Source organism: Argopecten irradians, chromosome 15 (genome assembly GCF_041381155.1).
Source record: "Argopecten irradians isolate NY chromosome 15, Ai_NY, whole genome shotgun sequence".
In the NCBI taxonomy this organism is placed as follows: domain Eukaryota; kingdom Metazoa; phylum Mollusca; class Bivalvia; order Pectinida; family Pectinidae; genus Argopecten; species Argopecten irradians.
The window spans coordinates 28,758,046-28,784,728 of record NC_091148.1 but is presented as its reverse complement, the minus strand read 5'-3'; the positions used below and the strand labels follow the sequence as shown (position 1 = coordinate 28,784,728).

Genomic DNA, 26,683 nt, shown 5'->3' with positions numbered 1-26,683 from the left:
CCTTTGTGATTTTACCTGTTGGATAGCTGTGATTGGCCTGTTAGATTTCCTTTGTGATTTTACCTGTTGGTTTAAGCTGTGATTGGCCTGTTAGCAATTTCCTTTGTGATTTTTACTTGTAGCGCTAGCTGTTGATTTGGCACTGTGTAGATTTCCTTTGTGATTTTACCTGTTGGTAGCTGTGATTGGCCTGTTTAGATTTTCCTTTGTGATTTTACCTGTTGGTAGCTGTGATTGGCCTGTTAGATTTCCTTTGTGATTTTACCTGTATTGTAGCTGTGATTGGCCTGTTAGATTTCCTTTGTGATTTTACCTGTTGGTAGCTGTGATTGGCCTGTTAGATTTCCCTTTGTGATTTTACCTGTTGGTAGCTGTGATTTGGCCTGTTAGATTTCCTTTGTTGATTTTTACATGTTGGCAGCTGTGATGGCCCTGTTTAGATTTCCTGTTGTGATTTTACCTTGTTGGTAGCTGTGATTTGGCCTGTTAGATTTCCTGTTGTGATTTTACCTGTGATTGGCCTGTTAGTATTTTACCTGCTGTGATTTGGCCTGTTAGATTTCCTTTGTGTGAGATAGCTGTGATTGGCCTGTTAGAGTTCCTTTGTGATTATACCTGTTGGTAGCTGTGATTTGGCCTGTTAGATTTTCTAGTGTGATTTTAACACTGTTGGTTAGCTGTGATTGGCCTGTTAGAATTTTTCCTGTTAGTAGCACTGTGATTGGCCTGTTAGATTTCCTGTGTGATTTTACCTGTTGGCAGCTGTGATTGGCCTGTTAGATTTCCTTGTGATTTTTACCTGTTGCGAGCTGTGATGGCGCCTGTTAGATTTCCCTTCTGTGTGATTTTACCTGTTGGTAGCTGTGATTGGCCTGTTAGATTTCCTTTGTGATTTTACCTGTTGGCAGCTGTGATTGGCCTGTTAGTTTTCTCTATGTGATCTTTACCTGTTTGTAGCGTGGATTGGCCTGTAAGATTTCCTTTGTGATTTTACCTGTTGGGCAGCAGTGATTGGCCTGTTAGTTTTTCTATGTGATTTTACCTGTTGGCAGCTGTGATTGGCCTGTTAGTTTTCTATGTGATTTTATGTTGGCCGCTGTGATTGGCAACTGTTAGCGCCTATCTATGTGATTTGACCTTTGTTGGTAGCATGTTTGGCCCATTAGATGAGCTTCGTGTTTTTACCTGTTAGTAGCTGTGATTGGGTTCTGTTAGATTTTCTAGTGTGATTTTACCTGTTGGCTGCTGTGATTGGCCTGTTAGATTTCCTGTGTGATTTTTACCTGTTGTAGCTGTGATTGGCCTGTTGAGTTTTTCTTTCATGATTTTACCTGTTGGTAGCTGTGATTGGCCTGTTAGATTTCCTGTGTGATTTTACCTGTTGGTTAGCTGTGATTTGGCCTGTTAGATTTCCTTTGTGATTTTACCTGTTGGTAGCTGTGATTGGCCTGTTGATTTTTTTTTTTCTTTGTGATTTTACCTGTTGGTAGCTGTGATTGGCCTGTTAGATTTCCTTTGTGATTTTACCTGTTGGTGTTGTGATTGGCCTCAGTTAGATTTCCTATGTGATTTTACCTGTTGGTAGCTGTGATTGGCCACTGTTAGATTTCCTGTGTGATTTTACCTGTTGGCAGCTGTGATTGGCCTGTTAGATTTCCTGTGTGATTTTACCTGTTGGTAGCTGTGATTTGGCCTGTTAGATTTCCTTTGTGATTTTACCTGTAGGTAGCTGTGATTTGGCCTGTTAGATTTCCTTTGTGATTTTACCTGTTGGTTAGCTGTGATTGGCCTGTTAGATTTCCTGTGTGATTTTACCTGTTGGCCAGCTGTGATTGGCCTGTTAGATTTCCTGTGTGATTTTACCTGTTGGCAGCTGTGATTGGCCTGTTAGATTTCCTTTGTGATTTTACCTGTTGGTAGCTGTGATTGGCCTGTTAGATTTCCTTTGTGATTTTACCTGTAGAATAGCTGTGATTGGCCTGTTAGATTTCTTTGTGATTTTACCTGTTGGCAGCTGTGATTGGCCTGTTAGATTTCCTTTGTGATTTTACCTGTTGGATAGCTGTGATTGGCCTGTTAGATTTCCTTTGTGATTTTACCTGTTGGTAGCTGTGATTGGCCTGTTAGATTTTCTATTGTGATTTTACCTGTTGGTAGCTGTGATTGGCCTGTTAGATTGTCCTGTGTGATTTTACCTGTTGGTTAGCTGTGATTGGCCTGTTAGATTTCCTGTGATTTTTACCTGTTGGTGTTTGGCCTAGATTTCCTTTGTGATTTTACCTGTTGGTAGCTGTGATTGGCCTGTTTAGATTTCCTTTGTGATTTTACTGTTGATAGCTGTGATTTGGCTGTTAGATTTCCTTGTGTGATTTTACCTGTTGGTAGCTGTGATTGGCCTGTTAGATTTCCTTTGTGATTTTACCTGTTGGCAGCTGTGATTGGCCTGTTTAGATTTCCTGTGTGATTTTACCTGTTGGATAGCTGTGATTGGCCTGTTAGATTTCCTTGTGATTTTACCTGTTGGTAGCTGTGATTGGCCTGTTTGATTTCCTTTGTGATTTTTACCTGTTGGTAGCTGTGATTTAGGCCTGTTAGATTTCCTTTGTGATTTTACCTGTTGGTAGCTGTGATTGGCCTGTTAGATTTCCTTGTGATTTTACCTTGTACAGCTGTGATTGGCCTGTTAGATTTCCTGTGTGATTTTACCTGTTGGTAGCTGTTATTGGCCTGTTAGATTTCCTTTGTGATTTTACCTGTTGGTAGCTGTGATTGGCCTGTTAGATTTCCTTTGTGATTTTACCTGTTGGCAGCTGTTGGCTAGCTTTGTGATTTTACTGATTGTGATTGGCCTGTTAGATTTCCTTTGTGATTTTACCTGTTGATAGCTGTGATTGGCCTGTTAGATTTCTTTGTGATTTTACATGTTGGTAGCTGTGATTGGCCTGTTAGATTTCCTTTGTGATTTTACCTGTTGGTAGCTGTGATTGGCCTGTTAGATTTCCTTGTGATTTTACCTGTTGGTAGCTGTGATTGGCCTGTTAGATTTCCTTTGTGATTTTACCTGTTGGTAGCTGTGATTGGCCTGTTAGATTTTCTTTGTGATGATTTACTGTGTAGCTGTGATTGGCCTGTGATTTTATTTTACCTGTTGGTAGCTGTGATTGGCCTGTTAGATTTCTTTGTGATTTTACCTGTTGGTAGCTGTGATTGGCCTGTTAGATTTCTTTGTGATTTTACCTGTTGGTAGCTGTGATTGGCCTGTTAGATTTTCTTTGTGATTTTACCTGTTGGTAGCTGTGATTGGCCTGTTAGATTTCCTTTGTGATTTTACCTGTTGGTAGCTGTGATTGGCCTGTTAGATTTCCTTTGTGATTTTACCTGTTGGTAGCTGTGATTGGCCTGTTAGATTTCCTTTGTGATTTTACCTGTTGGTAGATGTGATTGGCCTGTTAGGATTTTCTTTGTGATTTTACCTGTTGGTAGCTGTGATTGGCCTGTTAGATTTCCTTTGTGATTTTACCTGTTGGTAGCTGTGATTGGCCTGTTAGATTTCCTTTGTGATTTTACCTGTTGGTAGCTGTGATTGGCCTGTTAGATTTCCTTTGTGATTTTACCTGTTGGTAGCTGTGATTGGCCTGTTAGATTTCCTTTGTGATTTTACCTGTTGGTAGCTGTGATTGGCCTGTTAGATTTCCTTCGTGATTTTACCTGTTGGTAGCTGTGATTGGCCTGTTAGATTTTCCTTTGTGATTTTACCTGTTGGTAGCTGTGATTGGCCTGTTAGATTTTCTTTGTGATTTTACCTGTTGGTAGCTGTGATAGGCCTGTTAGATTTCCTTTGTGATTTTACCTGTTGGTAGCTGTGATTGGCCTGTTAGATTTCCTTTGTGATTTTACCTGTTGGGAGCTGTGATTGGCCTGTTAGATTTTCTTCGTGATTTTACCTGTTGGGAGCTGTGATTGGCCTGTTAGATTTCCTTTGTGATTTTACCTGTTGGTAGCTGTGATTGGCCTGTTAGATTTCCTTTGTGATTTTACCTGTTGGTAGCTGTGATTGGCCTGTTAGATTTCCTTTGTGATTTTACCTGTTGGTAGCTGTGATTGGCCTGTTAGATTTCCTTTGTGATTTTACCTGTTGGTAGCTGTGATTGGCCTGTTAGATTTCCTTTGTGATTTTACCTGTTGGTAGCTGTGATTGGCCTGTTAGATTTCCTTTGTGATTTTACCTGTTGGTAGCTGTGATTGGCCTGTTAGATTTCCTTTGTGATTTTACCTGTTGGTAGCTGTGATTGGCCTGTTAGATTTCCTGTGTGATTTTACCTGTTGGTAGCTGTGATTGGCCTGTTAGATTTTCCTTTGTGTGATTTTACCTGTTGGTAGCTGTGATTGGCCTGTTAGATTTCCTTTGTGATTTTACCTGTTGGTAGCTGTGATTGGCCTGTTAGATTTTCTTTGTGATTTTACCTGTTGATAGCTGTGATTGGCCTGTTAGATTTCCTGTGTGATTTTACCTGTTGGCAGCTGTGATTGGCCTGTTAGATTTCCTGTGTGATTTTACCTGTTGGTAGCTGTGATTGGCCTGTTAGATTTCATGTGTGATTTTACCTGTTGGTAGCTGTGATTTAGCCTGTTAGATTTCCTTTGTGATTTTACCTGTTGGTAGCTGTGATTGGCCTGTTAGATTTCCTGTGTGATTTTACCTGTTGGTAGCTGTGATTGGCCTGTTAGATTTCCTGTGTGATTTTACCTGTTGGTAGCTGTGATTGGCCTGTTAGATTTCCTGTGTGATTTTACCTGTTGGTAGCTGTGATTGGCCTGTTAGATTTCCTGTGTGATTTTACCTGTTGGTAGCTGTGATTGGCCTGTTAGATTTCCTTTGTGATTTTACCTGTTGGTAGCTGTGATTGGCCTGTTAGATTTCCTTTGTGATTTTACCTGTTGGCAGCTGTGATTGGCCTGTTTGATTTCCTTTGTGATTTTACCTGTTGCGAGCTGTGATTGGCCTGTTATATTTCCTTTGTGATTTTACCTGTTGGTAGCTGTGATTGGCCTGTTAGATTTCCTTTGTGATTTTACCTGTTGGTAGCTGTGATTGGCCTGTTAGATTTCCTTTGTGATTTTACCTGTTGGTAGCTGTGATTGGCCTGTTAGATTTCCTTTGTGATTTTACCTGTTGGTAGCTGTGATTGGCCTGTTAGATTTCCTTTGTGATTTTACCTGTTGGTAGCTGTGATTGGCCTGTTAGATTTTCCTTTGTGATTTTACCTGTTGGTAGCTGTGATTGGCCTGTTAGATTTCCTTTGTGATTTTACCTGTTGGTAGCTGTGATTGGCCTGTTAGATTTCCTTTGTGGTTTTACCTGTTGGTAGCTGTGATTGGCCTGTTAGATTTCCTTTGTGATTTTACCTGTTGGTAGCTGTGATTGGCCTGTTAGATTTCCTTTGTGATTTTACCTGTTGGTAGCTGTGATTGGCCTGTTAGATTTCCTTTGTGATTTTACCTGTTGGTAGCTGTGATTGGCCTGTTAGATTTCCTTTGTGATTTTACCTGTTGGTAGCTGTGATTGGCCTGTTAGATTTTCTTTGTGATTTTACCTGTTGGTAGCTGTGATTGGCCTGTTAGATTTCCTTTGTGATTTTACCTGTTGGTAGCTGTGATTGGCCTGTTAGATTTCCTTTGTGATTTTACCTGTTGGTAGCTGTGATTGGCCTGTTAGATTTCCTTTGTGATTTTACCTGTTGGTAGCTGTGATTGGCCTGTTAGATTTCCTTCGTGATTTTACCTGTTGGGAGCTGTGATTGGCCTGTTAGATTTCCTTCGTGATTTTACCTGTTGGTAGCTGTGATTGGCCTGTTAGATTTCCTTTGTGATTTTACCTGTTGGTAGCTGTGATTGGCCTGTTAGATTTCCTTTGTGATTTTACCTGTTGGTAGCTGTGATTGGCCTGTTAGATTTCCTTCGTGATTTTACATGTTGGTAGCTGTGATTGGCCTGTTAGTTTCTCTATGTGATTTTACCTGTTGGTAGCTGTGATTGGCCTGTTAGATTTCCTTTGTGATTTTACCTGTTGGTAGCTGTGATTGGCCTGTTAGTTTCTCTATGTGATTTTACCTGTTGGGAGCAGTAATTGGCCTTTTAGACTGTCTTCGTGATTTTACCTGTTGGGAGCAGTAATTGGCCTGTTAGATTTCCTTTGTAATTTTACCTGTTGGTAGCTGTGATTGGCCTGTTAGATTTTCTATGTGATTTTACCTGTTGGTAGCTGTGATTGGCCTGTTAGCACCAGGAATAAACGTCGGAGTTCGTTAAGGTTAGGTGATATATATGTAGGTAGATGTTGGACTCCAGCACCAAAAGGCTTTTCTATAGCATGTATATCTGTTGGTTCAAACCACACTAAAAAAATAAAACATAAAACATTAAAAAGAGGCATGTGGTCCATATTGGCCATATTCAGTCTAAATATAAATATTCTGTCTTTGCACAGAGTGTCCTATCTTGCAGGTACTAGTATCGATTGTTACGTCATTATTTTGTTTTCTCCGAAAAGTATGACATTAAGCACAAAAACACATGATGTCATAATCTTTACCTAGCCGCAAGTGCAAATAACTCTGTAATATGCCAATACAGAATTTATATATTACAGAGTTATCTGCTCTTGTATTCTATGTGATGTCATGTAGTAGCAAGACTTAGTGTAATGTCATATGTTTCAGAGAAAAGGAGGTGAATTTTACTCACAAAATCGACGTACCAACTGATACCAACCCACGAGGGAGGAAACAGTGTAATATGCATAGAAGGAATAATATAAACTGCTAATATAATGAAGACTCTCTCCAGCCTTCTGTGGTGTTATATTAGTGACCTCAATGCATGGTCCACCAATTGTTCCCTTTATTACATACATTGATCAAGTAAACATGCACAGATTTCTTTGTGTATGTCTCCAATCATTAAGCTTTTGATAAATGGTTTTTATTAGAGTGACTGGGTATTAACACTTTGTTATTTTGCCTTTCTTCTGAGAAGGAATATCAAGAATGCTAATATTACATTTTCACACAATTTATCACAATCCATGAAATTTCCCATCAAATTATTCTCCATAAAATACTGGGACCATTTGTCATTATTATTTTAAAATGTTTTGAATCAAGTCGATTGCTGGCGACCTCATTGCTAAATCGAAGTTCTGAGTCTGAATCCCAGTCTGTCTGGGCACTATTTCACTCATGTTTTATAAGTGTTTATACCTGGAACCGAGGCCTGGCTACACACTTTACACACGTGTTGTATCGTCTCGGCAGGGATATTACCGTCTACACATACAATTGGGGCACTGGTTAGTTCCTCCTCAAACTCCGATACCTGTAATAAAGGGAGGGTAATCCTGATAAATATTATAATGTCAAAAGGGGGATAATCCTTATAACCGTTACAGTGCTAAAAGGGAGATAATCCTGATATATGTTATAGTGTTAAAAGCGAGATAATCCAGATAACTGTTAAAGTGCTAAAAGCGAGATAATCCTGATAATTTTCAAAGTGTTAAAAGGGAGATAATCCTGATAATTTTCAAAGTGTTAAAAGGGAGATAATCCTGATAACTATTATAGTGTTAAAAGGGAGATAATCATGATAACTATTATTGTGTTAAAAGGGAGGTAATCCTGATAACTATTATAGTGTTAAAAGGAAGATAAAAGGGATATAATTATGATCATCCAGACATAGTGTTTGAAAAAGGGGAAATAAGTGGCAATCACAAGAACTTTTAAAGCTCAAAGTTATTTCTATATTGATGTGAATTTCCCATAAAGACCAAAGAGAATTTAGAAATCAAACAACAGGAGTCTACTCACCATGTCTGGTGTGACTGTTTTATGAATGTCCATATCACCAATACCAAATATCAGTTCTCCGGTACTCTTCAGTACAGCACAGTAGGTAGCTGTGGCCTGGTCTGGTCGGACAGCTACACCGTTCAGGTCCTGTCAAGGTTAAATGTGACACTTTGAGATGACACAACCACATTGTATGTACTAATTATAACAGAATTTCAGTGGTGTTTTTGTATGCCATACTTTTGACTTTGATTTTGTCAGTTAATGTGAACTTTAAGGCCTTTCTGTGCCATGTGAACTTTAAGGCCTTTCTGTGCCATGTGAACTTTAAGGCCTTTCTGTGCCATGTGAACTTTAAGGCCTTTCTGTGCCATGTGAACTTTAAGGCCTTTCTGTGCCATGTGAACTTTAAGGCCTTTCTGTGCCATGTGAACTTTAAGGCCTTTCTGTGCCATCCGTACAAAGATTAATAATGTACTTGGTAAGTTGGTTTGGTTTATCATACTTATGTCCTGTTAACAGTCAGTCACTTAATGATCCCTTCACTTGTGGTGTCATGTGTGTGTAAGATGTGTATTTTAACAACTCTTGCCCTTTCATAATTATCTACCACCACTAATTATCTACCACCACTGTTTAATAATCAAACCCAAAAACCTTTCATGTTACCATTTAAGTCCTCATATTAAGTACATTGTTATCAGGTACCTCCAACTGAGCTTGTTTTGTCTGTATAATACATGAAAAACAGCATCATCGTTATACAAATGTATATTTACATTTTAACTGCAGTCCCACATTAACCTTACCAAATGCAGTTGGCATTCATTAGTCTATGAACTGCCATCTGTCTATTATGGCGTCATAATTATTGTGACATCATAAATGATGTGCCTGCATATTCACAGAAGATGGCTACTCAAATGGCCTGTTCTGTGTTTGACGATAATAAATTGTTTATTCTTTAGATACAAAATTTCTTCGGATTTCATAATACAATTGTTATCAAATGTAAATATAACACATTTTGAATGCCAACTGAAAGACTTTCAAAGCCTAAATAAACTAGATAAGAACTCACCATGTGACTACAGTAGAGCTGGAATCCTGGTCTGTGAGAATCGTCCCCAACAGCAGAAATAAATAGTGGGTCGACTCCGACACGACTCAGACCATCGGCGAGGTTTCTGCCCACACCGCCAAAGGATTGTCGTACACCTCCAGGATAAGTCCCCCCGTCAGCCTACAGTAAAACAAGCTCCAGTCAACCATTAACTTAATATACTGTCAAAATTATCATGTACGTAAATGTCTTCTAAGATGATGAAGCATTTAATTAAAGGTTTGTAGCATAATATTTACAATTGCCACTTTTTCTGTATCAATGGATTATGTTGGGTGAGATCTGTTTATTTCCAAAAAAACTTGAGTGCAGAACGTGACCCAATTCGGTGCGTATGAATACATGTAAACATTGGCAGACTTCATTTGACGTTCAACCATTTACACAGTTTATCTCATGCTCCATTAGGTTTATCATCTCATAAACTAAGCAAAGTAAGAGGTTAATCCGTAATTAAACTTGTTGAATAAATATCTCATCACATAGTCACTCACATAAGGTCCTGTGTTTTAGCTATGGTTTGATTGCTCTCTACAATAGGGTCAACTAACCCACCTTACACTACCTGGTATTTTCTTTATGTTTGAATGTAAAATTAAATAAATATAAACTTTATCTATTTAACATCGATTACGAAACAAGTTATACAACTTATGCATATCACTCTCGATGGCCCGGATGTTAGCGCGCGAGGGATCTTAGTGTGGGAGGAAACCGGAGTGCCCCGAGTAAACCCACGTGATCGGGCAGGTGACCCCTGACCTTTTCACGTCCGTGCCAGGGATCGAACCCCGGCCGGCTAGGTGAAAGGCGAGTGGCTTAACCACTACACCACCCAATCACCCTAAAATTTGTTTAAGAAAAATTAAAATTAAATAGAAGGTGCAGGTTTCCAACCTCCTGTAGGTGTTTCATAATCGTAAAATGTATCGGCAGAGGGATCAAAGGTGTAAACCAGAGTATTTTAACAGCGCTCCAAAGACGGTGTAGAAGTACAAGTATGAAGAAGGATTGAGCATCAACGACAAAGATTGTGTCTGAGTGTTTACCTTCAACTGTTCTTTGTTTACCATCGCATAAAAGTCTACATTGGTTCCTCCTATCACAACCTGTGGTGGAAATCAAAATGATCTTATCATATTTAACAAGCACATGATACATTAATTAATTTTAATATAAAATTTGTTAATTAAGGTTTCCTGAAAAATGGTTGTTAGTTGAATGAAAAAAAATGGTTCCTAAAATCAAGAATATGAACAACATATGACAAAATTAGTATTTTCAAGGACTTTTTGATAGATTGCAATAACAATAACACAATGTTTCAAATAATTATCATTGTATATAATTATGCACTAAACATATTTTGTTTGTCTTCCTGAGAGGAAGGAAACTTAAAACTTCCAATACTATCAAAGCAACTGTTTATATAGAAATGTGTTGGTAATTAATCCAAAGTTCATACCACTCTTCCCTTGCCTTTGCTTGGCTGTAGAGATTTTGAACTTGACTGTTGAGATTTTGACCTTGACTTGATACGTGGTGCTGTTACCATGGTGATATCCTCACTTCCTGTTTTGCTGTTGCCATCTGGTGAAGCTTTTCTAAGGGCAGACAACTGATGTGCTATCTGACTACCGACCTTGGCGTTGTTTCTGATCAGAGCTACATCTTTACTGATGTAAAGGATAAGATATTGTACACATTTTGTAACATATCTATGTTCCTAAACATCAAATATAGGCTTTGTTTTATAAACCAACTTACTTTTTGTGTGTGATCAAATTTTAATGTAATTTTATCGGCAATTTGAAGTCATGAAAATTGATTATAATCATAACAAGAGGCCCAAGGGCCTTAATGGTCATCTGACAACCATGGCAACAGTGGTATAAGAATTCCATTAGCATAGGTATGATTTCCTGGTGGCCACCTTTGATTTAGTAACGACTGAAAAATAAAAACACTTGGTGGGACCATGTAAGGATCATTTCAGGCAAGTTTCAGCCAAAGCACACATGTAGAACTTGAAAAGAAGTTCAAAATGTGTTTTCAAGATGGCAGCAGTGGCAACCATCTGAGATTTCAGATCAACCCAAAAAGTAATAACTGCCTTCCCCTAATGATGTTTCACACCAAAAAACGGATGTAATCCACTTGAGGCTTTAGGTTAGTACTGTAGAGTTTAAAAGCCAAATTTCATCAAAGTTCCCCATCTTGAGCCCCGCCCTTTTGTCTCTAGTGGTTGAATCTAACTCGTTATTACAATTAAAATTGTCCTTCCCGAATGATGTTTCATACCAAATATGAATGTAATCCACTGAAGTGTTAAGGTATTTCAAAGCCAAATTGTATTAAAGGTCCCCCTTCTGAGCCCCGCCCCTCTGTCCCCTGGGGTCAGACCTAATATTTTATTTATAAAATATGGTTGTCCTTTTCAAACAATGTTTCAAACCAAAGTTGGTTAATTTTAAAGCTCATATTAAGAAAATTTTGCCTTTTAAAGCTCCGTCCCTCTGCCCCAAGGAGTCGGACCAAACTCATTGATATGAAATATGATAGTCCTTTTCAAACAATGTTTCAAACCAAATATGGTTGCCATCCATCCAAATGTTAAAGAGGAGTATTGTTTTAAAGCTAAAATTAAGAATTCTTTTCTTTAATTGGTCCTGTTCCTCTGCCCCTAGGGGCCGGACCAAAGTCATTGATATGAAATATGATAGTTCTGTGCCAACGATGTTTCAGACCAAATATGGTTGAAATCTGCTTTGCGGTTAAGGAGGATTAGCATTTTAAATGCAAAAGTTTAAGCACGATGAATGGCAGACGGTGCATAACTATTTGTCATCTTTATTCTTCAAATGAACAAAAAGGCTTTCATGCAAAGGCAATTTACATGTATATTTATATTAGTAACAAAAATTGCTACTATAAAGAAGAAGAATAATACTGTAAAAACATTGCCTATGAAGAAGTTTCATCACTATCAAAGATTCCATGTTTAACAATTAAAGTTTGATTTGCTTGTTTGCCATATGTGCTACCAGTAATAGTCAATATCTGTGCAGTAATGATGACAACGCCGGGAAACATAAGAAGATAAACTAAGAGACATTTTGTATATGATGTTTATCAATATCTTGCTTGATGTTTTAGGATATTATCATCATTAGATAACAAGAGATCCCAGAGGGATCTTGGCACCTACCAAAGAATTATCTATGTCTGACAAACAAAAGAGGGATCTTTTCTCTGCTTTTCAAACTTTTCCTAAAGCTGTACATATTACTACATATGCAATTTGAGAAAGATCCTTTGAGTACTTTCTGAGTAACAAACTTCAATTATCAAAATCCAAGATGGCTACCTGTCGGCCATCTTTTTGACTGATCAGTCCCAAAATGCAATATGCACAAATAAGGTCATAGGGGAACTTACATATAAAATTTGAGACAGATCACTTCAGTACTTTCTTAGCAATAGTGGTAACAATCTTCAACTATCAAAATCTAAAATGGCGGCCTATCGGCCATCTTGTTCATCAATCAGTCCCAAAATAAAATATGCACAACTAGACCCCTAGGGGAACCTGCTAATGCAATTTGAGACAGATCCCTTTAGTACTTTCTAAGAAATAGCGTTAACAAACTTCAATTGTCAAAATCAAAGATGGGGTCAAGATGCATAACCAGGGACCAAGTACCTAGGGGAAACAGCACATGGAATTTGAGACATATCCCTTCAGTACTTTCTGAGATATTAGTGGTAACAAGCTTCAACTATCAAAATCCAAGATGGCGGCCTGTCGGCCATCTTGTTCATCGATCAGTCCGAAAATGTGATATGCACAACTAGACCCCAAGGGGAACCTGTACATGCAATTTGAGACAGATCCTTTCAGTACTTTCTGAGAAATAGCGTTAACAAACTTCATTGTCAAAATCGAAGATGGCTTCCTCTCGGCCATCTTGTTAACCGATCTGTACCAAAAATGCAATATGCATAACCAAGGACCTAGGGGACCATGCACATGAAATTTGAGACAGATCACTTCAGTACTTTTTGAGAAATAGTGGTAACAAAGTTCAATTGTCAAAATCCAAGATGGCATCCTGTCGGCCATCTTGTTGACCGATTTGTACCAAAATGCATGCACAACTAGATCCCTAGGGGAACATACATGTAAAATTTGAGAGAGATCCCTTTAGTACTTTCTGAGAAATAGCGGAAACAAACTTTAACCATCAAAATCCAAGATGGCTGCCTGGCGGCCATTTTGTTGACTGATTAGTCCCAAAATGCAATATGCACAACTAGGGCCCTAGGGGAACCTTCATATGAAATTTGAGAAAGATCCCTCTAGTACTTTCTGAGAAATAGCAGTAACAAGAATTGTTAACGGATGGAAGATGATGGTGGGCTAAAAATAACATTTGAGATTATTTATGTATATATACATGTTTATATTGATTTGTATGTACTGTTAATATGTAGGGAGAGGGCATGTATATATATATAGGCATGTTGCCTGTTGCCCAATTCCGATTATCTTTAACATTTGACAATAAAATATTCTGAAATGAAAAAAAAAAAACAACATAAGAATATGCAGAAATTAATTTATCACATAACTGGCCCGTCTAGCCACATCATAAACATTGAAGACACATGTGTAATAACACTATTATGATGTAATGTTTTGATGTCATATTAAAAATATATATATGACGTCGCATGATTGTTTCTGCAAACAAAATGTCACATCTAATCCGGATTTCTAGTGTTTTATATAGAGACGAAATTTAAAGTTTTGCTTATATTTCTATTAACAAAAGTAATGTGATAAATAGAATCTTACACTCATGTTTATTAAATTTATCAAACTCGTTGAATAATTTGATATATACCATATCAGATAGCCACTCATGTAATAATCTATAGCATCCCTATATTAAAGTGGGAGTGGGACCTGACAACACCATGTGCCCCACTATTTCATGGCAAGGACGTCCACTACACAATAGATATTGCAACAATAATGTATAAAGGATACTAGCCTCCAGAGATGCTCCCTGAGTGATCTCATTTACCTGCTGTAGTATAAAAGGGGTTACTTCCTTACCAGATACACCCATCACACTGAAAATAAAAACAACAGAAACTAATGTTACTGTCTAATAACGGAATATAAAGCTCATACCAGATACACCAGCCTCACTGTAAACAACAACAAAAACTAATATTACTGTCTAGTACCTAATTATATAGCTCACATCCATTCCATCCATGGCTGTATAATGTATAAGGTGTTGATGTTCTGTTAAGGAATAGCTTTGGTATAATGATTATTTACCACTAAATCATGTTATCCTGCCAAAGCCAGAAGCTTAGAATAGACAGGGCTTATAACATAACTTAAACAAAATCAAAGTTTATTCCTTATATTAGAATAGACAGGGCTTATAATAACTATATCTTAAACAAAATCAAAGTTTATTCTTATTAGATGACTTATATTCATATTTTTCTTTGTAATTTAAGCTTAACATAACTTAAACAAAATCAAACTTTATTCCTTATATTCATATTTTTCTTTGTAATTTAAGACTACAATGTATTTCCTTTGTCAGAAAATTCTTTAATTTCTAAATACAAGTGTCACCTTTGTACATACAAACAGCTTGTCCGATCAGAACTCATTATCTTGTACCTGGGACAGGAAAATCTCACATGATAGCCAGTGCTAGATTTTTCTATCTCATCCTATCTGTCTGGCACCTTTATACAATTTCCAGCGGAATTTTAGCCCATTCATACATCCTTCCTAGCATGTGACATCATACACTTGAATCGGTGATGTCACACTCTTGAAGGTGATATTTCCCTCAGTCTTCAGCCTCGGGGAATATCACCTTTCTTACGTTTAACAATTCCTCGAATTAACCTACAAAAAATCAATATTTGTTAATTGTTGGTTGTGGTTTTTAATTATTAAATCATTGTGTACTGATTGATCATCGTTTTTCTTCGAACTATAGTTTTACGTGCAATGATTGAATTCGAAGCGCAGATGAGATGGTTGAACCAGGAGGCCCAAGACAGCATAATTTTGTACTCTGAACACACACACATATATATATATATATAGATGGTTTTTTCTATATCTTACAGGTGTGCGAAAAAAAAATCAAATATTTGTAAGTGATTGAGATCAGGTATCTAGGTCTTGGGTTAAGATTTTGTGACATTTTGTTATTGATTTATTAGTCTGTTATAGGGGCCAAGGTATTCTGATGCAATGCACCGCGATTTATTGAAATAAATATTGACTTCACATCATATGACATCACGTCATTTCATTACATCATTTCATCACTCACTAATACTACCATCTTCATTAGTTTTCAAAAGTATGGCTAATGCAGATAATGCCAATGAAAATTGTAAAGATCTTTAATCAATAATATATATCTATATATATATATGTTTCCCTAATTTACTGTATATTAAACAAGTTGTTGTGAAAATCTGTGATTTGCCTATTGGTAAATAAGAGGCCCAGAGGGCCTGTATCACTCACCTACTTTTTACCTCTATTTCCCCTATTGGAACCCTCCCCTCCTGCACCCTGAGGGTCAGAGCCAAAATTTATATGAACTCTAGATCTGTTCCCCTTTCCCTAATAAGATGATTCTGGTCAAATTTGGTTACATTCCATGCAGAACTCTAGGACAAGTAGCAATTTATAGGATTTAACATCTATTTCCCCTATTGGGCCCCGCTCCTCCTGCCCTGGGGGGTTAGAGCCAAAATTTATACAAATTGTTTCTGGCCAAAAATTGGTTACATCCCATGCAGAACTCTATGACTAGTAGCAATTTATAGGGTTAATATCTATGTCCCCATATTGGGCCCCGTCCCTCCTGCCCCTGGGGGGTTAAAGCCAAATTTATATAAATTTTGTTCCCCTCCCCCACGGATGTTTCTGGCCAAATTAGGTTACATTGTTTGCAGAACTCTATGACTAGTAGCGATTTAAAGGATTTACCTCTGTTTCCTTTAAATGGCCCCGCCCCTCCTGCCTCCGGAGGGGTCAGAGCTGTTCCCCTTCCCTCAAGGATATTTTTTGGCCAAATTTGGTTACAATCCATGCAGAACTCTCTGACTAGTAGCGATTTATAGGATTAACATCTATTTCCCCTATTGGGCCCCGCCTCTCCTGCCCCCGGGGGGGTCAGAGCCAAAATTTATACCAGCTCTGTTCCCCTCCCCCAAGGATGTTTCTGGCCAAATTTGGTTACATTCCATGCAGAACTCTATGACAAGTAGCGATTTAAAGGAAATAATGATGGATGGACGGACGATGGACGCCGCGCCATGACATAAGCTCACCAACCCTTTGGGCCAGGTGAGCTAAAAATCTGAAAAGCTGTCTTTGAAAATCATAATCGTCTGCCTTACTCAGATGTCAGTAAAGTTCCTTTCCTTTGACTTAGTGAGATGTCAGTAAAGTTCCTTACCTTTGACTTGGTGAGATGTCAGTAAAGTTCCTTACCTTTGACTTGGTGAGATGTCAGTAAAGTTCCTTACCTTTGACTTTGTGAGATGTCAGTAAAATTCTTACCTTTGACTTGGTGAGATGTCAGTAAAGTTCCTTACCTTAAACTCTGTGAGATGTCAGTAAAGTTTCTTACCTTTGACTCTGTGATATGTCGGTAAATTTCCTTATCTTTGACTTGGTGAGATGTCAATAAAGTTTCTTACCTTTGACTCGGTGAGATGTCAGTAAAGTTCCTTACTTTTCACTCTATAAGATGCCAGTAAAGTTCCTTACGTTTGACTCTGTGAGATGTCGGTAAAATTCTTACCTTTGACTTTGTGAGATGTCGGTAAAATTCTTACCTTTGACTTTGTGAGATGTCAGTAAAATTCTTACCTTTGACTTGGTGAGATGTCAGTAAAGTTCCTTACCTTAAACTCTGTGAGATGTCAGTAAATTTCCTTACCTTTGACTTGGTGAGATGTCAATAAAGTTTCTTACCTTTGACTCGGTGAGATGTCAGTAAAGTCCCTTACTTCTCACTCTATGAGATGTCAGTAAAGTTCCTTACGTTTGACTCTGTGAGATGTCGGTAGAGTTCCTTAAGTTTGACTCTGTGAGATGTCAGTAAAGTTCCTTACCTTTGACTTGGTGAGATGTCAGTAAAGTTCCTTACCTTTGACTTGGTGAGATGTCAGTAAAGTTCCTTACCTTTGACTTGGTGAGATGTCAGTAAAGTTCCTTACCTTTGACTTGGTGAGATGTCAGTAAAGTTCCTTACCTTTGCTGTGAGATGATAGTAAAGTTCCTTACCTTTGACTTGGTGAGATGTCAGTTAAGTTCCTTACCTTTGACTTGGTGAGATGTCAGTAAAGTTCCTTACCTTTGACTTCGTGAGATGTCAATAAAGTCTTACCTTGCTTTTGACACAGCGACCTGAATGGCTTCCTCTATGATCTGGCCCTGCCCAGATTGTTCCTCTGGTATGGGTACAGCTAACAATATACCACTGTCTAGGCCGAGTCTGTGATGGGTGTCTATACACAATAAAGGCAAATATAATGTATCAGATTATTAATCCTTGTCACTAATAAAAATGCATACTAATTAAACACTCTCACAAATCATCAAACAAAAATGAAACAAACACTAGGCCCAGAGGGCCTGTATTGCTCACCTGGTTTGTAATGCCAAGTAATGTGCTAAATACAGGTTCATTGTGTCTTTTCTGAAGGAATTTGAATATTTACCTCTAATTCCCCCATTGGACCCCGTCCCTCCTGCCCCCAGGATGTCAGAGCCAAAATTTATACAAGTTCTGTTTCCCTTCACCCAAGGATGTTTGTGGCCATATTTGGTTACAATCAATGCAGAACTCTATGACTAGCAGCGATTTAAAGGAAATGTTGATGGCCGGATGGACAACGGACGACAGACCCCGCGCCATGACATAAGCTCACCGGCCCTTTGGGCCAGGTGAGCTAAAATCCCATATTATTCCAATATGGGCACAAACAAATTATTTCCACTTCCAAAAATGAACCCATATTCACCTATCAATCTCGCTGCGTTTCCTGGGTCCTCGACATTGTATGGTGCCTTAAGTCCACTCCTCGGCGTGAAGAAGGCTGGGAAGTCCTGACCTGGTCCATAACTAGCTACACATACCCCTTGTGTCTCCTACAAATAAAGTCAAATTTTACTTCATTTTAGTTAAACTTTGTTTTTGTGGCGTTTTCATTTTGCACTTTCACTATGTCCATCCAACAAATCAGCAATTATTTTATTTTAATTAATTTCCTGAGTTCTAACTCAATGAGAAATATTGAATATTAATTGTTTTTATTTGCATTCAAATTCCTGGCAGGTTTTTTTTTTATATTATTATTTTACTCATAAAATTTGCAATATCATATTCATAAAAATTTCTGTGATCTCAAAAAAAATCTGAAACAGTAACCACCCAAGAACTTATGATCACAACATCTCAAACTCACACAACTTAGAATCTCACCAAGGACTCTCACACTCAAACAGAATTTACAATGTCACCATGTACTGCCAAACTTACATAGAACTTACAATGTCACCAGGTACTCCCAAACTTACATAGGACTTACAATGTCACCATGTACTGCCAAACTTACATAGAACTTACAATGTCACCATGTACTGCCAAACTTACATAGAACTTGCAATGTCACTATGTACTGCCAAACTACATGAATACAAAGTTACATATTACTGCCAAACTTACATAGATGTCACAATGTCACTGCCAAACTTACATAGAAACTTACAATGTCACCATGTACTGCCAAACTTACATAGAACTTACAATGTCACCATGTACTGCCAAACTTACATTAGAAACTTACAATGTCACCAATGTACTGCCAAACTTACATAGAACTTACAATGTCACCATGTATGGGTACAAACTTACATAGAACTTACAATGTCACCATGTACTCCCAAACTTACATAGAACTTACAATGTCACCATGTACTCCCAAACTTACATAGAACTTACAATGTCACCATGTACTCCCAAACTTACATAGAACTTACAATGTCACCATGTACTGCCAAACTTACATAGAACTTACAATGTCACCATGTACTCCCAAACTTACATAGAACTTACAATGTCACCATGTACTGCCAAACTTACATAGAACTTACAATGTCACCATGTACTGCCAAACTTACATAGAACTTACAATGTCACCATGTACTGCCAAACTTACATAGAACTTACAATGTCACCAAGTACTGTCAAACTTACATAGGACTTACAATGTTCACCAAGTGTCACTGTCATTAGCACTTACAAGTGTCATAGAAACTTACATAGAACTGTCACCAGGTACTGCCAAACTTACATAGAACTTACAATGTCACCATATACTGCCAAACTTACATAGAACTTACAATGTCACCATGTACTGCCAAACTTACATAGAACTTACAATGTCACCATGTACTGCCAAACTTACATAGAACTTACAATGTCACCATGTACTGCCAAACTTACATAGAACTTACAATGTCACCATGTACTGCCAAACTTACATAGAACTTACAATGTCACCATGTACTCGAACTGTCAAACTTACATAGGACTTACAATATCACCAAGTACTGTCCAAACTTACATTGGGGGGATCGTACAATGACACCATGTACTGTCAAACTTACATCTTACAATAAATGTCACCATGTACTTCCAAACTTACATAAGAACTTACCATGTCATCAGTACTCTGCCAAACTTACATAGAACTTACAATGCCACCAGGTACTGCCAAACTTACATAGGACTTACAATGTCCACCATGTACGGCCAAACTCATAGGACTTAACAATGTCACCAAGAACTCTAAATACTCCTAAACTCACTCTCACACTCAAATAGAACTTACAATGTCACCAACTCCTAAACTCACACAGAACTTACAATCTCACTAAGGACTCTCAAACTCACAAAGATTTCAGAATCTCACCAACGACTCTCAAATGCACAAAGAAATACAATCTCACCATGGACTCTCAAACTCACAAAGAACTTATAGATCTCACCATGGCTCTCAAACTCACAAAGAATTAACTATCTCACCAAGGACTGACAAACTCACATGGTATAGAAATTTTATGATATTAATCAAAACTCACTCTTCAGAGTCACACAGAACTTAAGAACTCACCAGAAACTCGAGTGTCCTAGCGATGTCCAGTATAGATTTGACACCAGATGAGATGACAGTGACCGGTGTCCGTCCCAGCTCGGTGAGGTCAGCACTAACGTCCATAGCTGGATAGAAACACATCAATATACCTAACTGTACACTTTAGCTATGGATTGGTAACTGCTTGTTGTACATGTATCTGTGCTGTTCAAACGATTGTAGAAATGAATGGCAGTACCTTACACTTTTAGGAGATCTTTGTTTTCTTTTCAAAAGATGATTCACCGCTGACAAATGGGGTTTTTTTTCATTATCAAAAACAGGAGCATACAGTTTATTATTTGTCTTCAGTTACAAAAGTTACTTTCTTTACACCATAATCACAATTGAAAAGTTTGAGTTTCTAATTTTACTTCAAATTAAAAATATGAAAAATAATTAATTGTATCCCGAAAAAATTCCATGGCACTATATTCTATATGAAATGAAGTACTGATTGTGCATACATCAAAGGGGAAACAAATTATTCTATATTAATTTTTTCGTGTTAATTAGGCATATATATACACGATTAAACACCAATTATTGTTCAAATGATGAATATCACTTATGTTTGTTGGCAGTGGAGCATCTTTAACAACTTTCATAATAGTTGTATTGTTAGAGCTCAGTTTCATTGACATTCCTTACCTTGACAGAATTCCTTAACTTCAATTTCTTACTTCATTACAGAAGTTAAGGAAACTAGAATTATGTCAATATGACATTATAACAATATAAACAGAATGATGACATAGCTATCGTTTGTTTATCTGGCGAACTGTCAATACCAAAAGTCAGCAGATGCGCACGCATCAACAGGAGATGGGTCCAACACATACCTATCTTAATAAAGGCTTTTAGTTCAGCCATAAGCAACTTTAACAAGAGCTGTTGGCGACCAGCAAAGCTCGCCTATTCAGAAGAAGTTGATGTTCAAGTATTTACTATTTAAACATGGAAATATGACAAATTAACAGACTCAAAAACCCCTTAAAGGGCCCGCAATTGGTTGTATTATCACGTTCAGCATCCATACACATTAGGAAAATAAAATCATAAATATTTATGATGACTTATGCTTAAACAATTGACAAAATAGAAACTAGCTCAAAAACTTTAACATGGAAATATATGACAAATTAACAGACTCAAAAACCCCCTAAAGGGCCCCAAATTGGTTGTATTATCACGTTCAGCATCCATACACATTAGGAAAATAAAATCATAAACATTTATGATGACTTACATGTATGCTTAAACAATTGACAAAACAGAAACTTGCTCAAAAACTTTAACATGAAATGGGACGCCAACGCTGACACCGACACTGACGCCGACGCCAGGGTGACAACATTAGCTCCCCCTATTCTTCGAATAGGCGAGCTAAAAATTTGAAACTTGAGTTCATTAGTGTATTTACATACTGTCTTCCACTCCGCGATGAACACCACCAATCCCGCCCGTCACAAATATGGAGATCCCGGCCATGTTGGCTATCACCATGGTACCGGAGACAGTGGTCCCTCCGTCTCGCCGCTGTCATATAGAACATATGTACGAGTACAATATTACTTGTCAAGACCATGCAGCCCTTGTTTAATGCAGATCCATGTCTATACCTACATACTTACATGCATTCTTTTAAGGTAGCTTAAGTTAAATGCACTAAAAGTAATAAACTATTTATATAATGATATCATTTTTTTTGTTAATAAGACATGTCTATACATGTTTAACACCAATTAATGTTCAAATAATGGGTACATGTATCATTTATGCAGTGTCGGCGGTGAAGCATCTTTAACTTCTGTTGACAAATGTTAAACTTAACACTAGATATTTTTACCACTATCTTAGATAACTTAGCTTAGTAAATAAGGAGACTCATTAGTTTCAACTAATCTACAGTTCCAGGTAAACTAATGTACAATGAAAGGTAGAGAGTGACACTACATGCAGCATTGTAAAATTGGACCGATTAATAACAAATAAATGTAATCAAATGCCACATATTAAATGTAATAGAAAACTTCAATAATACATATTATTACATATTTTCTGTTTTATATATTGATTCGTGGACATCAGCATAAATCCAATCACATCAACCACAACGCATAAAATTACTCCTTGTGTTGAAAATCAAGACTCTTTAGTATTTCGACAGCACAGGAATTCCTACAATGAAGTTTTAATTTTAGATAGATATGTGTACTTTCTTTCTTTGAAAATTGAATGAATGCTTTCGGTATATTTCCCAATAATTTCTCTGTTAATTGATTAATTTCTTGAATACATACACGTAACACATAAATCCATGTTTCCCAAATTGAATAATTTTGGTATAATTCCTTATCCAAGAATCACACAAAGCTTACTGAACAAATTTGAAATTTTAAGCTTTTTTTTTCATCACTTTGTTGTTTTCACTGAATTTCAATGTAGTTTCCTTTAGGATCCACTAAATCTTGATATTATGTTTTAGGACCAATCATATTCTTCATTTCATAACGTAGAGCGGTATATTCAAAATTAATACGTTTCAATGGAAATCATCCATATCTTGTGAATTTCTGACAAGTTATATCCAAATGAATGGTATGGACCTCTGACATAAAGAGCAGTTAAATTTAACAATTCATCACAAAATAAACTCTCTTATGGAAGTTTTTATTGGAAGTTTGATAATCATTTTAGATAGTTTGTCTTCGTAAAGATCTGATCTGCACTGTCTGACATGTTTCCTCTTATAGTGCTCCACTCATAGAGTGATGAGAACTCGAGCTCACAAAAAAATCTCTGGTAATAACATTGGTCATGGTAATTTCATGAAAGATTCATGCAATGCATGCACGACCAAAGACATATTACAACATTTACTGTGCTGACATGTTCAGTACAAACTTGGTTGAAGGAGTACACAATGATTCTGCAATCAGAGTGCATAGTAAGAGAAACAACCTCAGAGTAAGTCACATATTACCTGATCACATGACATTGAATAAGTTAGATTTTCAATTGTAACCCCAGGGAAAATACCACCCCGAGGGAAATAACCCCCATTGAAATAACCCCTTGTTGAAGGCCTCGTGCACCAACCAACAATGGCAACGTTGTAGATTAGTTAAACACAAATAGCCAGATGTACAGAGATTTTTTTTTCATTGTTCGGTATAATCATGGTCAAGATACATCTAGCCTCCCTGGAAAAGTTTTAAGAAAGAGCTTCGCGCCTCAGAAACACTCTTTCCAGAGACAATTCTAGATGTATCCCTCCATAATAATGTACAATATAATAAACAATGCTCCGCCCTTCAGGCCTCGCATTGTCCATTATCTTGACTTATCTAATTTTCGGTGTTTCTCCTATACTTAAGACGAATTAGCTTAGTAAATAAGGAGACTCACCTCTGCTATAACCACAGGGAGATCACGTCTAGATGTTTTTACCACTGTCTTAGACGACTTAGCTTAGTAAATAAGGAGACTCACCTCTGCTATAACCACAGGGAGATCACGTCTGGATGTTTTTACCACTGTCTTAGACGGCTTAGCTAAGTAAATAAGGAGACTCACCTCTGCTATAACCACAGGGAGATCACGTCTGGATGTTTTTACCACTGTCTTAGACGGCTAAGCTAAGTAAATAAGGAGACTCATCTCTGCTATAACCACAGGGAGATCACGTCTGGATGTTTTTACCACTGTCTTAGACGGCTAAGCTAAGTAAATAAGGAGAGACTCACCTCTGATATAAACCACAGGGAGATCATGTCTGGATGTTTTTACCACTGTCTTAGACAGCTTAGCTAAGTAAATAAGGAGACTCACCTCTGATATAACCACCGGGAGATCACGTCTGGATGTTTTTTACCACTGTCTTAGACGGCTTAGCTAAGTAAATAAGGAGACTCACCTCTGCTATAACCACAGGGAGATCACGTCTGGATGTTTTTACCACTGTCTTAGACGGCTTAAGCTTAGTAAATAAGGAGACTCACCTCTGATATAAACACAGGGAGATCACGTCTGGATGTTTTTACCACTGTCTTAGACGGCTTAGCTAAGTAAATAAGGAGACTCACCTCTGCTATAACCACAGGGAGATCACGTCTGGATGTTTTTACCACTGTCTTAGACGGCTTAGCTAAGTAAATAAGGAGACTCACCTCTGCTATAACCACAGGGAGATCACGTCTGGATGTTTTTACCACTGTCTTAGACGACTTAGCTTAGTAAATAAGGAGACTCACCTCTGATATAACCACAGGGAGATCACGTCTGGATGTTTTTACCACTGTCTTAGACGGCTTAGCTTAGTAAATAAGGAGACTCACCTCTGCTATAAACAACTTACCACAGGGAGATCACGTCTGGATGTTTTTACCACTGTCTTAGACGGCTTAGCTAAGTAAATAAGGAGACTCACCTCTGCTATAACCACAGGGAGATCACGTCTGGATGTTTTTACCACTGTCTTAGACGGCTTAGCTAAGTAAATAAGGAGACTCACCTCTGCTATAACCACAGGGAGATCACGTCTGGATGTTTTTACCACTGTCTTAGACGGCTTAGCTAAGTAAATAAGGAGACTCACCTCTGCTATAACCACAGGGAGATCACGTCTGGATGTTTTTACCACTGTCTTAGACGGCTTAGCTAAGTAAATAAGGAGACTCACCTCTGATATAACCACAGGGAGATCATGTCTGGATGTTTTTACCACTGTCTTAGACGGCTTAGCTAAGTAAATAAGGAGACTCACCTCTGCTATAACCACAGGGAGATCACGTCTGGATGTTTTTTACCACTGTCTTAGACGGACTTAGCTAGTAGGAAGGAGACTCACCTCTGATATAAACCACGGGGAGATCACGTCTGGATGTTTTTTACCACTGTCTTAGAGGACTTAGCTTAGTAAATAAGGAGACTCACCTCTGCTATAATCACTGGGAGATCACGTCTAGATGTTTTTACCACTGTCCTAGACGGCTAAGCTAAGTAAATAAGGAGACTCACCTCTGCTATTACCACAGGGAGATCATGTCTGGATGTTTTACCACTGTCTTAGAGGACTTAGCTACAGGAGACTCACCTCTGCTATAACCCCGGGAGATCACGTCTGGATGTTTTTACCACTGTCCTAGACGGCTAAGCTAAGTAAATAAGGAGACTCACCTCTGCTATTACCACAGGGAGATCATGTCTGGATGTTTTTACCACTGTCTTAGACGACTTAGCTAAGTAAATAAGGAGACTCACCTCTGCTATAACCACAGGGAGATCACGTCTGGATGTTTTCACCACTGTCCTAGACGGCTTAGCTAGATACTCTAACTCTTCAGTGCTCAGACCTGTAACACAGTGTCAGTTTAGATTACAACACACTAACTACACACGCAAACTTCATCAGAATGAAAAACTCACCAAAAAAAACCCACCCTAGACGAAATTGTTACCATCCTCAATATTCCACGAATTACGATATCACTATATTGATATCCACTCCTGAACTGAAATAAATAGACCTGTACTCTGAAGATAACAGAGACTTCCTCTGAAGATTTTTGTAGAGACTGGCTCTTGTTAAACTACAAACTAAGATTCAGATGACTTAAAAAGCCTGGACCGAATGATCACATGATGTGTTCAACACCTCAAAAGTTTGAGTCATTGATGTTTAATTTATCCAACTTCTACTATATTACCTACCAACTTTGATTTTTCCTGCCAGGATTCCAATGGTAGCTGGAACTGATCCATGTTGTCGCACAATGGTCTCAACGTCACACGCCGTCCTGCACAATATAATCACTAATAAACTGTACCTTATATAAAATGTTAAAGCCGCACCAACTCATTCCTTTTACATCTTAAATCTAATTGAAGGATTTTTTTTCTTTATTTTTTATTTTTAAAAATAAATGTAGCGGGATTGCACTCGGTCGATCATCAGTGACCAGGTAGCTCAGTCGGTAGAGCCATCTGCTAATGTTCAAATGGTTCCAGTTTGAAATCCCAGTCCGGGGCGTTACATTTTCTCTTCTCCTGTTACAAAAATATATAGTAGTTAAAAATTACCTGACATTTTCAGGAAATGGTATCCCATGTACAATTAAACGTTACCTGACATTTTCTGGGTATGGTATCCCATGTACAATTAAATCGTTACCTGACATTTTCTGGGTATGGTATATCCATGTACAATTAAACATTACCTGACATTTTCTGGGTATGGTATCCCATGTACAATTAAACGTTACCTGACATTTTCTGGGTATGGTATCCCATGTACAATTAAACGTTACCTGACATTTTCTGGGTATGGTATCCCATGTACAATTAAACGTTACCTGACATTTTCTGGGTATGGTATCCCATGTACAATTAAACGTTACCTGAACATTTTCTGGGTATGGTATCCATGTACAATTAAACG

The 26,683-nt window shown here is 37.8% G+C and overlaps 1 protein-coding gene across 1 annotated transcript in view; it reads right to left on the bottom strand.

Annotated features, from left to right (window-relative positions):
- The window catches only part of LOC138308747 (uncharacterized), a 36,509-nt gene extending 10,177 nt beyond the window's left edge, over positions 1–26,332 (bottom strand). The window contains exons 1-14 of the mRNA XM_069249771.1: positions 26,326–26,332; positions 25,957–26,100; positions 25,507–25,598; positions 21,669–21,780; positions 20,221–20,327; positions 18,067–18,193; positions 17,430–17,550; positions 14,027–14,112; positions 10,439–10,644; positions 10,023–10,082; positions 8,932–9,093; positions 7,869–7,997; positions 7,260–7,374; positions 6,253–6,396 (exon numbers count right to left, since the gene is read on the bottom strand). Coding sequence (XP_069105872.1) covers positions 6,253–6,396; positions 7,260–7,374; positions 7,869–7,997; positions 8,932–9,093; positions 10,023–10,082; positions 10,439–10,644; positions 14,027–14,112; positions 17,430–17,550; positions 18,067–18,193; positions 20,221–20,327; positions 21,669–21,780; positions 25,507–25,598; positions 25,957–26,100; positions 26,326–26,332 — 1,612 coding nt within the window. The remainder of the gene's footprint in view (positions 1–6,252; positions 6,397–7,259; positions 7,375–7,868; positions 7,998–8,931; positions 9,094–10,022; positions 10,083–10,438; positions 10,645–14,026; positions 14,113–17,429; positions 17,551–18,066; positions 18,194–20,220; positions 20,328–21,668; positions 21,781–25,506; positions 25,599–25,956; positions 26,101–26,325) is intronic.
- Positions 26,333–26,683: the final 351 nt, after the last annotated feature.